This window comes from Chaetodon auriga, chromosome 6, assembly GCF_051107435.1.
Source record: "Chaetodon auriga isolate fChaAug3 chromosome 6, fChaAug3.hap1, whole genome shotgun sequence".
In the NCBI taxonomy this organism is placed as follows: Eukaryota; Metazoa; Chordata; class Actinopteri; order Chaetodontiformes; family Chaetodontidae; genus Chaetodon; species Chaetodon auriga.
The window spans coordinates 21,761,357-21,774,637 of NC_135079.1; the positions used below are offsets into that span (position 1 = coordinate 21,761,357).

At 43.6% G+C, this 13,281-nt stretch overlaps 1 protein-coding gene across 5 annotated transcripts in view; it reads left to right on the plus strand.

Annotated features, from left to right (window-relative positions):
• Window positions 1–13,281, plus strand: part of LOC143322167 (septin-7-like) — a 43,759-nt gene that overhangs the window by 16,490 nt on the left and 13,988 nt on the right. For all 5 annotated transcript variants that reach the window (XR_013077276.1, XM_076733151.1, XM_076733153.1 and 2 more), the window contains exons 3-5: window positions 4,676–4,782; window positions 10,820–10,920; window positions 11,046–11,180. Coding sequence is in view for 4 of the 5 variants with exons in the window: in XM_076733151.1 (XP_076589266.1) it covers window positions 4,676–4,782; window positions 10,820–10,920; window positions 11,046–11,180 (343 nt within the window). In the remaining variant the exon portion in view is untranslated. The remainder of the gene's footprint in view (window positions 1–4,675; window positions 4,783–10,819; window positions 10,921–11,045; window positions 11,181–13,281) is intronic.

Here is a 13,281-nt window from a genome sequence, read left to right on the forward strand (position 1 = left end):
AAGTCATGTTCTAACAGGGACAAACTTTAGTCAGCAAGCAAACAATAAATCGTCATATTTTTGACTGGAGTGTGGTGTGACATTTTCTCCATACAAGTTTCATAGACGAGCCATCGAGCAGTAGCGCTAAATATCATCTGTCATATTGTCAACTTTGATCTACTGTAAACATATTGGCATTGGTCTGAAACGCCAGTACCATTGGAACTCTGGATAGGTCACATGATGGATGGAAAGAGATGCAGAGACTGACTTATACCTCCTCAGTGCTGTATTTGTGCCAAAGATTTACAGTGTTTGTGCAACCTGTTTAGTTCAGTTAGGACAGCCAACATGATGTTTGCTGAGCGTGCACTGAGATGTTTGATCAGTGGGATGTTTAGTTGAGCTCTGTCCAGTGTTTGATCAGCATCCAGGACCTGTGACTGCAGGTGCTCAAGTTGTTTTAGACCTCTGTCTGGACTTTTGGCACAGCAGATCTCAGAGTCTGTTTACACCTGGTACTAACGTGCATCCTGGGCGATCCAAGCACAGGTGGACTGCTTTAACAACAGGTGTGAATGCACCCAAGACACACTGAGCCTGCTGCAGGAGCTGTTTAGCATGTTTATATGGTGGCTGTATGTATTTATAGACTAGACCACTTTTTGACCAATAGATACTAGTATGTACCTCGTTGATGAGGTAGCACTGGTCAGGTAATGTTAGTCAGGCCTTTTTAAGGTCACAGGTGAGCAGGAAGTCTTATAGAGCATAGGTGGTGGGAGGAGGTGATTCTTACCTGTAAGCATTCATCTCTTTTTCTGTCTGTAACCATCTTTTTGTAATAAACGGAATCATCCCCCAAAGATTCATCATTTTTCTGGACATTCATTCAATGACTACTCGACTGATGTCATGTGCGTAAGTAGGCTCCACACAAATCATGCGGTCAGATTTCCATTTGGTTCACAGTAATGCAAATTATGTGTTTGGGCTTTCCTACCTGCCAAGACAAGCAACTGCTGTGTGTAAACACACTGTCTGTTTGACGTGATTTCACCATTGAACTAGTAACCGTAGTATCCCCAGATTCCTTAAAAAGTTGCGGAAGTTTGCACAAGACTTGCTACAGCAAAGTCTCGATTATTGGTGTCTTGTTGTAAATTCGGCGTTAAATGCAATACATTAAGTTCTTTCTTTCCTTGTAAAAGACAATGTGTCCGTTTGTTGCAGCATCGCTCTGCTGGCCTGTTAGCTACTCCGTGTCTAAAGTGCATCTTAATATTTAGCAGCTGTTTAAACCATCTGTTTCAACTGACTTCACCAGTAATCCAACATGGACTCCTTCTTTGTCGCCCATGGAGAACATCCCCAGGCTAACTTAAACAACTGTGCAATTTGTGTCTTGATGCATTAGGAGAAACTTTACAAACTTTGTAAAATGCTGTCTATTTGTGTGAAAAATGTGTACATTTGTCCCAGCCTGCTGGCAAAATGCTGTTGGGCCGCCATTTAAAAACAACAGGGCATCTTTGCAAACTGACAGATGCTTGTGAGCTGGGAAGTTGAGATCTGAACTGGGGGCTCAGGACGCATGTGAAAACTCATTGTAATGCTAGGTTTAACGTCCACTTTTGATTGGATCACCGAGGACGCATGTTAAAACCAGGTGTAAACAGCCTCTCAGTGTCACACCTGCTCCATAGACAAGACTGAGCAAGCCTGGTTCAGCAAGACCACAGACGGAGCCTGTGAGGAACACAAACTGAAATCTCTGACTCAGGATTTCTGTCCTGAAATGACACGAGGGTCATGCTTTCACACAGGTTCACACAGGACACTTGGAAATATCAGGACTGTGAGTGAAATGTGTATAGCACGTAAGGTGAATTTTTAATTTTTTAATACAGCAGCTGCAATCCATTTATTGCCTCTCTTTCATGCACTCCAAAATAAAACGCTGTCACTCACAATGCATCTGTGACCCATCTGTGATCCCAGCAGCCATGACTGGCGCTGTCATGGAGGTCTGTTGGAGTGTTGGCTAAGCCGTAAGCATTGTAATTTGATGATGGAAAGTCAGATACCTCAAAAAGACTGCTCTGTGTGGGTGTATGTGATTTCAGTCATTTTAAAAGAAAATGAATATTATGTTAAGGAAAGTAATGTCTTTAGTCTCAGTCTCTACTCCAAAACACCCTTAGTGGTTGCTAAAAGCTTATGCAGCACTTATCAATGTATTTCTATTATACTGTATGTCCAATTTGAGCGAGCATACATACTCCACAGAGGAGACAATGAAGTGCAGCCATCAGTAATATAACAAGGAAGACAGTGGTGGCGGGCATCTTTGTTGTACAAGAGCCACGGACTCTTTAACACCCCTGCCAGAGGTTTTATTTCGTGAAAGCTCCTTTGTTCTTATAACAGTGAAGGGATCCTTTATGCATGTTTGCAGACATTTCAGCTGTCCGCAGTTGATAGCTAAGGTAGATGATCCAGCTGCAGCCTCCATGTGAGTGCGCCCATTGTCAGGTTAGACTTCTTACTTCATTTCCTGCTGTTTGTTTTGTTGATGACACTGACCCACCAAGAAGTACACACATACCCAAACACACTCACTTAACCTCTCCCTCCACCACCGTATTTAGATAACCTTTCCTCCTTCGCGGGTCTGGGAGCAATTTGCCCCGCACTGAAGAGGAGGAGGAGGCTTTCGTACATCTGTGCTGTCTCGTCATGAAACGGCCTTTGTGTTCATGTGTGTCCACGTGCTTGACCTCTAACTCCAGACACTCCATCAAACAGGTTACTCTGCCGTCATCTGGGTGTAGAGGCTGCTGCAGGAGACGCTGAGATGATGTGCGTTCATAACTCACACGGCGACAGAATATCATCCATAACTGAGCAAACACACACAGGGGCCAGGCCGAGGGGTTAAGAAGGGGTACAGACTGGAATCCACGGGGGGTTCACACCACGTTGACACGGACTGATGAAATACACAGATGTCCTGTGGAAAGTATGAATGTAACCGTTCTCTCTGCAAGTGGTCACCCCCAGCAGGTGGTTTACTTGAAAAGGATAAAAAGAGAATAAATATGTGAATCCATAGAATTTATAACGTAAAGAAAGCAGAGCTGTCCTCAACTGATCCAGCCATGTTTTAGTGCAACGATAAAGCCGATTAAAATCCCATCTTTACTGTACTCTGCTGTGTGTTGCAGTGCTGTTCCCCCTTATGGCAGACTGGACTACAATGTAAGCATTTCACTTCATACGAGAGTGAAAATTAGACTGTGAATGTGAAAAATGATTTAGTCACACTGCTGACCTCGCCCATCTCTTTCTCATTAAGAAAAAACGTGGATCATTATAGCAATACTCTGCATAAGACACGCTACGTTCACGAGGCTAACCTGCGGGATAAACAGTAACAAAGTTGGAACATGAGTCATGGACAGACATTATCAATTCATCCTTTTGCTCCACTTTTCAAATGAATCCTGCTTTGTGCTGGCTTAGTTGTTGTGGGCACATCTCTATCAAAGATTAATTTAATCCACTGGGTCTTCACATTCTCACATGATGGGGAGGACATGACAAGACTGTTGTGTTGTTCGTGTAGCCAACAACAGAACCATTTGCACACTTTTCTTGTATCATCAGCATGTTACCAGAGCGAGATTGATTCTCTGAGTCTTCTGTTGGCGGTGATAGTCACTCAGCTGGAGGTGGTGTTATATTGCACAAGCCACAGAGGACCACAGATGACTGATAGATAGAGCAAGAGAAAAAGAGGGAGGGTTGTCTTTTGCATGTTGCCCTGAAAAATCTTATTTTTTTAAGATGCATTATAACCCCCTTAAAGATACTGTGTACCCATCCTGGGTTGGTGTTTGGTCACAAATTGCCGGGGTAGTGGCAGCCTCAGATTTTCAAAGGCTGAAAATCAGCGTGATGGTGTTGTGGGACTCAGTCAGAGGTCTTACTAGGACAAGCAGCCCTCCTTCCCTCCAACCAAACACTCCTCCAACGCTTTCATGAGACACGAGCCAGATGCTCAGGCATCAATCACAGCATTGTGTGTGTGTGTGTGTGAGTGTATGCAGTGTGTATGTTTGGACTGTCTGTGCTCTTTGTCAAGTAAATGTTAACTGTGTGTTTGTGCAACTGTTGCCCGTAACATCCGTATGGGATGGAAAGTTGGCACAGCGGGGAGAGAAATAGGAAGATTTATACGTCAGGGAAGCATTTAGTGAAAGGAGCAAAGAGTGCATGAATGAGGATGGTGAGGGAGAGAGTGAGCAGGAGGTGAAGAGGAAATGTTTTATCCCCTCTATCTGAAAGCTTTTCTCGCTGGCGGACGAGCTCCTGACCTTTTCCCTTACAGACAATGAATCTACTTTATTTTTCTGCTCCAACCCCGTCCCTCCAGGTCGTGTGTGCGTGTATTCATGTGTGCATGCGTGTGCATGAGTCTGCTTGTAGTTGAGCGTATGCATAACATGTGGCCGGAAGGCTGTCTTCCCATTTGCTACGCTCATGTCAAACAAAATATGAAATGCTGCATTTTCATTGCTTTGCCACAAAGTGGAGAATGCGTTAAATTATTAATGTTAACTCTTAACTTTAATGTGTGTGTGTGTGTGTGTGTGTGTGTGTGTGTGTGTGTGTGTGTGTGCTTCTTCAGGTGAATCTGGTCTTGGGAAATCAACACTCATCAACTCTCTGTTCCTGACTGACCTGTACTCCAAGGACTACCCAGGACCCTCCCAGCGCATCAAGAAGACTGTGCAGGTGAGCTTGTTCAACTCATTTGTCATCACAACCATTTTTCGAAGTTTAGTTCATGTATTGCGATAAAGTATTAGCTGTAAGTAGGTCGAATGTTTAGATGTTATACCAGAAGTGTTCAGACTACTATCTCCTCTACTTCTCCAAATACACTCTCAGGTCATGGCTGTAATAGTAGGACATATAATAAACGTAATATAATATATTTGTTCATGGTAAAGAGAGAGACTGTTAACATCCGTTGAAACATTTCTAATTTCTCAGTTGGACTGGCTTTACTTACTTGATTGCAGATTTATTGTAAACTAATTTGTGTTTGGGCTGGTGGCAGAAAAGATTCCATCACTGAAGACCTCTGTCATGTTAGCTCAAAACTTAGAGATCTGTTACCCACCACAGCTGCTTCTCAGTCGTTTGGATCACTTGTGTCATGTTTAATGTCTTCAGTTTCTTCAGTCATGTGTGTAAATTATCTCCAAGGCTTAAAAAGGACCTCTGCACATCATTTCTTGGCAACAATGTTAAACCCATCACAACCTGCTCTTTTCATTTCACCAGTCGATCCCACCACTAACCACAACCATGAAAATGATCAGTTATAAGATATCTGCAAACGTTCGAGCGTCGTGCATTCCTAGATACTAAGTGTCTGATGCCGCGTTGTCTGAGCTTTGCCTGTGGCGAGTACAGATAAGAAAAGGTCGTGAGTCAGGTTTGACGGGTGAAAAAGTCAAAGACCAGCTATCTGACCTCTGTTTCCATAACATGTCCAACGTCCCTGCTGCCTTCAGAGGCTACTCTTATCTAGATGTTTTGAAAGCTGTCGGTCTGTCAGTGTATTGATTAGACGCAGAGAACTTAGACTCCTAAATGATAACCTAATCATCACCGTTGATGATGCAAGTTGCCTCCCTTTCTCTAAGCTGTGTGTGACTTAGTGCTAACAGAGTCACTTAGCTCTGACCTCATTACTTTAAAGGCAAGTTAACCAATGAATCGGTCACTCTAAATATTTCCATACAGTAGGAAGGAGCTGCCTAATATTAATCGATATGTATATGAACTCTTGGAAACATTGCATTTCACAAGAAATCCAGCTGCTTACATCATCAGCACAAACACATTGTCAGACCTCAAAGCCACATTGCTTACACCAGTCCTAGTTGGCATGCTGCCACTGAGAGTAAAAAGCTAAAGCACCAAGAGAAGAAAGGTGAGTGGGAGCAAGAGATGGAGTGTTCTGGAGAGGAGGATGAGAGAAGGATGGAGTATCATGGAAACAGAGAGGGAGAAAGAAGGATGGATGAACTAAGAGGGAAACAGTAACGCCACAAGGCCTGGTTTTGTCCTTTTATGGTCATGACAAACTGAGGAGGAGGAGGAGGAGGGAGGCTGCATCTGGATCAGTGGGGAGCAGAAGACAGAAGGGTGTAGGAAAAGGGAAGGAGGTGAAAACATAGAAGACGGCGAGTTCAGCTACTGTAAGGTGGAAGAGAGGGGCTGTGGGCAGAGGAGCGATGCAGCCAGGAAGGAAGAGGAGGGGCGCAGGTAGCAGAAGAGGGACAGAGGAGGAGGAGTGCGATGGGGGAGGAAAAGGACGGAGGCAGTGATGGGTTAGTGAGAGGCGACAGGCGACAGACAAATTAAAACAGGGAGTTGGGCGAGAGTCCTTGTACCTCCTCTACTGCCTGATCGGGTCAACAGCAGGGCAAGAATGTTCCCATGAAATGTAACACCCACCCACCCTCACACACACACACACACACACACACACACACACACACACACTGCTGAAAAGATGAAAAAAAACCCATCCTCTCTTCACTTGATTAATAAATTGTTTGTCTAATCATGTGAACTGCTCCCACACAAACACACACTTTCACCACATCGCACATCACTTCGCAGCAGAGTCGGGCTCCCACGGAAACCGCACACTGTCGTTTTTGCACATTAGCACAAAGAAGCATCACCCACAAATCCATCCGCAGCACACACAACTGCCTTTTCCAAGAAGCCAGCTATTCAGCTTGCCTCTCAGCTGACCAAAAGTGCTCATGTGTAGGCAGGCGAGTGAGCCGATTCATGGCTCCACTTTGGGAGTGTTTGAAATCAATGGATTGATGAAGTTAGAAATGCTGGCTTTGGCTTTTGCTTTTGGTTGAATTTGTCCAGGTTTTTTCCAGATGCTCTTGTTTGAGATTTCTGCCCCCATTTCATCACAATGGCAGTGACCAGCAATCTATCTTTCAGCGAACAGTGTCCGTATTGCTCTCAGCATTTTCATTGGAAATACTTTCCACCGAGAAAATAGTTGAATTCATGAAAAGCGTCTGCAGTGAGGTCTGTGCATGATGTAGTTCGGTCAGAGCACTGTTTCTTTTAAAGATAATTTTGTCATTGCTGTGAGCACCACAAACTAAATTCCATTTGCTGCCAGTGTATTACAGTGGAGGCATCAGTTTTACTTCAGGGGAACTTTGGTCACCTGTGTGTGTTTGGTGACACATGAATTTGCACTTTTGTCCAGAAGCAAGCTGTTGTGACTAACTGGCACTGTCATGCTATCAGTAGTTCACCAACTAGCCCTGCAAGTAGTCCTTGGTAGTGTTACCAAGCATCTAGAACCAAATATTTTTTGATGCTTTACATGTTTCTGTACAAAACCATTGTTTTTTTTTAACAAAATGAACCAAATTCTGAAATGCTATGTGTTGTTTTAAACACAAGCGGTCGTACAAGAACTTGGCCTGAGTGAGGTATCGCCTATAACTGTCAAAAGTTCAGTGTATATCAGGAAGAAGCTGATGAAACAATGATGGATATGACCAGATTTTTGATTGCTACGTTTGGTACTTGACAGAGTTTGGTACTCTGGTTCAACACCCAGCCGTACTAGAAGTAAGGAATATGTGTTTCTGGAACTCATGTGAACCAACCCTCCAATGGTCAGTCGTTTGATGCCACACTGTAAAGAACTTTATATTATCAGCATTTGACAGTCAAACGCAGGGCTGTGTACAGTCACGGCAGTTTGCTCTGTTTATCACATCTGTCATCTTTTATCTCTCAAGTAAGCTTTTAAAGAGTTTATTGGACGATTTTAATGTGACCAGCGATGCATTTTTGAGGTATGCTAATAACAGTCTGAGCCCATGAGCCCAGATTTCTAAGGCTGAGGCTTGAACTTCAACTTTTTTTTTTTTTTTTTGGTACTGACTGAAACGTGTCCGTGGCACCATGGCGCTGAATGTCTGAACGCTCGAGTGGAACCTCAGTTAAACCAGAGATGTGGTCGAAAGAACGACGCTTGAATAGTGCCAATCAGGATTTTGCCTATTTTGGATCGGCCGTTTTTGTACAGCTGCTTGTGTTAAGAGAAAATGAACTTTGTTTTCAGTCGTTACATGAAAAAGGGGGTTTGTTAGAAAACAGCGTCCTTTAGATTTCTGCAATACTTACAATTAAGCATAAATATTCCCAGTACACCAATTCATAAATGGTTATTTGGTGCTCCTAGCTTTGACAGTCCTGCTTTTACACCTTCATTTCTGTGTCTCTGCACTCTTGCAGTGCGTCCTGAATTACAGGTTGTCCAGACAAATCAGGTGATGTCCTATCTTTTGTATCTCCACAACAGCTCTGTTATGTTCCAGTCTTTGCACCAGCGCAGAGCTAAATTTACTCTTGTTTTGGCGAGACGGAAAACATCCTTTTCGGTCCGTTGCTCACACCGAACCTCATGTGAACCCCAAGAGCGCAACGTGGGCATACATGCTCTCCTGCAAGTGGCAGTTAGTGTGCGTAAGTGTGCTTGCCGTGGGTGCTGCGGTCTGAGGCTGAGGGGGAGAGACGGGGTCAGAGTATTTATATTCCAGAACAATCTCTCATGCTTTGTCGCTCACTCACATTCCCCCAGATCAGATTTCTTTTAAATGATGGTGTTGAGACTGACGGCATTTTTGAGGTTTTCTTCCAATCTGTTTTTCTTCGCAGAACTGGTGGAAATAGCAGATTTGGTTTGGAGATGGCTGACATGTCATGCACAAACACTTAGAAGACAAACACACATTTGAACACACGCTAGATGCACAATGAAGCTCGGATATGTCAGACGACTGCGGTGCGTGATATATACGCTCAGCTGTAAAGTCAGACAGATTATCTGAAGGTTTGTGGAAGCTGGAGAATGTTTGTGTTAGAGCGAGAGGGCTGTAGTTTGAGTTAAAGGGGTGATCCTAAAATAACTAGATGGCCTTGTGAAAGTATGCGGCGAAGCGAGGGAACAGCAGACGAGCTGCAGGAAATGATGGATCTGTGGGAGTGAATGTGAATATATGTGAGTGAAGAGTGAGATGGAACGGTTTTGTTTGTCTTTGCCTTTTCTGTTTCGAGCTGAAGCCACACACAGAACTCAATCAGACAGTTTCTTAGAAATAACATGTTGGATTTTGAACTGTCTGCTTCATTGAGCGTGCTGTGACGCTACAGACTGAGAGCAGTCAGCAGGACCAGGTATGCCTTTTTATAACATGTCGCACATGCTGAATTGTTCCAAGTAACATTTGCCTTGTAGGTTAGTAGCAGGCTTCAGTGATTGCACACAGATGCTTGCACTCAATGGTTTTCCATATTTCTTAGCAATATTTAATGTGTTTCCAAGGCGGATGTCGCTTTTTCTAAAGTTAAGTATGAAAATCACCTAGTAGAGACTTTGAAGGGTAACTTAACACCCTCTTTCAGCTTGAGTCCATCCCTCCATATAATCACAAAATGCTTTCAAACCCAGACACACAACCCCACCCCTGCCCCTGCACTTACATCACATCCTACGCCCACGAAAGTAAGTTCAGACTGAACATGAGGCGCATTTCAACCTCAAGGTTTCAAACTTACGTCATTCACGCGCATTTGTGTCCATGTGCGTCATTCCTTTGATTTTTGTATCATTCAGTCTAAACAGACTGTAACAGATCAGTGTTCCAGGTCCCTCCATCTAATCACCCCAGTCTACAAAACAGGCCAACTTGAGTTATTTTTAGGCATCTATCTCACGTACAGTCATGTTACTTGTTCATAACTCCAACCAAGTGTCATTTGTACTGACCAAGATCAGGCGAGCCTTACAATTTTAATCTCTACCTAAATGAGGCGTAAGAGTGCTCCACTGATTTAGCATTGCCCTCCTTTAACTCAACATGGATTGTTTTTGTTTTTTATGAGCAAAAAAAGATGCAGTAGAATCAGAGATATCGTCTTTTTTTTAAATCCAAGCATTCTTCTTTCTTATCAAAACCTGGCGACTACATTACCCAAAATGCATCCCAACTGCAGACAGTTCAGTCAGAGATTCAGGTGTGCTATGTACCTACCAGCTAATGTTGCCTCAAGCCATAAGCTACACATGACTAACATGTCACAAAACTGCAGTGTTACACATAGTTTTCCACATCCTCCAGTAAGAGATTTTCATGTTCATGCATTGCTCCACTGCTGTAGTGATTCAGGCCTCAAATCCATCATTTTAATGGCATGTATTCTCATGTATAAATCATAATCCATATTTTAAGACTAACTACACCCAAGCTAATCTTGTGGTTATTGCAAGTTCTGTCCCCGCCCTTTGCAGGGCAGTACGTCAAAGCTGGGTGTGACCAGAAATACAACAGATTTTTAAGATTTCAACCCATAGAGGTCAGTGCAGCGATGCTTTTCCTCCATGCAAGCTGTAGAGTTCTGTGTACAAAGATCAGCTCAGTTTCATGATTACATCCAGCAGATATTGGTATCTGTGAATCTTGCAGCGTGGGTGCACTTACAGTGTGATGCTGGATCATAAGTGCCCTGTGTGAGTAGGATGGTGTCACATACTTAAACATATAGGCTGTTGTGTGTGGGAATATTCATGTTTGCATTCTGAATTATGTTAAAACACAGAAGGATTATCAGAATACTGCAACAAGTAGGACTTAGATGTGAGGCACAGGTTGTGATTCAGATCAGTGGTGTAATAAATAGTGTGAATGCTGGTGTGTTTCAGGTGGAGCAGTCCAAAGTGCTGATTAAGGAAGGAGGGGTCCAGCTGACACTCACCATTGTCGACACACCAGGGTTTGGAGACGCTGTGGACAACAGCAACTGGTGAGGAGTGCTGGGACGATCTACGTCTGCATAGTCAGATCTCACCAAATGATCATGTGTTCTGTATTATCTGATTTCCTCTTTTTTTTTTCTGTCTGCCTGATGTCATTTCTCCTTCTTCCCAGTTGGCAGCCAGTCATAAACTACATTGACAGTAAGTGCGAGGACTTCCTGAATGCAGAGTCGAGGGTGAACCGCAGGTCCATGCCAGACAATAGAGTCCACTGCTGCCTATACTTCATAGCGCCCTCTGGACACGGGTAAGTCTGCATGAAATCAAGGTGTCATAAGATGCTGCAGATGTAACACACAATGAGGCAATAATGAGATGAAATGCTCTAAACATGACACTGATGCTGTTGGTGTTTCTTGTCACATGTTTGTGCCAAAAATAAATGCCCTGTTGAAACTATGAGACATGTTTTGAGATATTATGACCTTAAACATTCAGTTTAAGCTCTGAGTTTCTTCCAAGATTGTAATTTCACACAGTATCGTAGATCTAACCAGGTCAATTAAGGTATTCTGAGCCAGCATTTGGGAGGATGGTTTCCTTCCAGTCGAGATGCTCCCCCTGTCTATTGGTATTCAAAGGTGTTCTTCACTGACACTAACCAACATTCTTCTGTTCTGGTCCAAATGACAGTGCTGTGCCAGTCAGTGGGCTCAGTTGATGCAGTGTTCAGAATGAGATGAAAACCTGTAGTCTGTATGTCTGCATGACCTCTCTTTGGCTTAGAGACTCCTACTGTGAGGGAAGGTCTATCTTTCCACCCAGCTTCCTGATGGCTGTACAAGCTGAAACTGAAGCAGAAGTGTGTGTGTGCGTGCGTATGTGCGTGCCAGTGTTTGTGACCCACAAAGGTTATATAACGGAGCAGTTCTGCTCATGCTCAGTAGAGTTCTGCTCTCCATCACTGAATCACCCAATCAGAGTGGAGGCTTGGAGCAGCTCATAGAGGCAGGCCTCTCATCTCAGACAAACACACTCTGTCTTCTCTCATCTTGCTGTGTCTCAGATGGTGTGTGTGTGTGTGTGTGTGTGTGTGTGTGTGTGTGTGTGTGTGTGTGTGTGTGTGTGTGTGTGTGTGTGTGTGTGTGTGTGTGTTCACTTGGCATCCCTGGAACATTCCCTGTTTTTCAGTATGGCTGCAGCACCAGCCTGAGTTAAAATGTGGAGTTCTGTTTCTGCATAACCCAAAATCCATCCATCCACTCAGGCCTAGCGATGGCTAAATTTGACTCACTGTTGTTGATTTTTAGGATGCCGAACCAATTTCTGCTTCTATAAAAACGTTGTTGTAGCTCAGTTTGAAATGTCTTCATGCTGCATCTTATCCACATTTAGCCGACAGAAGTCAGTTTACTGCACTTCTGTCTTTGACAGCTCGATTAATCCCAACAAACGGCTGTGGCATGCCCCACTCTGGTATTCAAGGATTGTTGGTATAAAGACAAGCTAACTATTGAGTTGCTGGCAAGCCAGTAAATGTCAAGGCAATCGTGTATTTCTCTGGCTAAATATATCAGGTAATTGTGTTTTTCCTGTCACTCAGGAATTTGCTAGTATGTAGTTTCTAAACAGACTGTTTACCATCAAATGTTGTGCAACAGCTGCAGAATTGCAGCTTGCATGTTTGTGCTTCTAAAAGTCACATTGGGCTGTAAAATCTGAAGTCCTACAAGTAAACGGCATACTTATGTTTCTAAGCTTAGCCTGTCTGTGATAGTTTATACCCCAAAATACCAAAGGGACGAAGAAGCAGTGAGTGCTGCTGGTTCGATAAATCACTGTCGGTGTGCAGAGACGATCAATGATTTATTGTAACACTGACAGGATTAGCATTTTGAGATCACACACGTGCCTTGACAGTCAGTATCTCCTGCAGTCCTCAAGTCTCCCTCTGCTTAAACCAGACACTCTGACCTCTGTTTGATCTGGGACAACATTCACTCCATGACTCCTCTGATGCTGCATTATACACCAACCTGACCCCGTTCTTACCAAGACATTCACACACACACACACACACACACACACACACACACACGCACACGCACTGTCTCTGTGTCCCTCTGTGAACTGGTGAACCTCTCAACAGCTGTTTTGCTGCCCTCTTTGTATTTCTGCATTCCTGGGATGAGTACCTCAACACCCTCTCTACTCACCCTCATTACACACATGTCCACACACAGCGTGCACCATTTGAATGTACAGAAATAAACAGAATTGCATTTTTATGGGCACAACTGGAAACAAGTATTCAACTATGTAAATGGTTTGATTTCTATTTGTTTTTTATCCAAAAGGTTTTACAATTTGCCTCTCACACACACACACACATACACACACACACACGC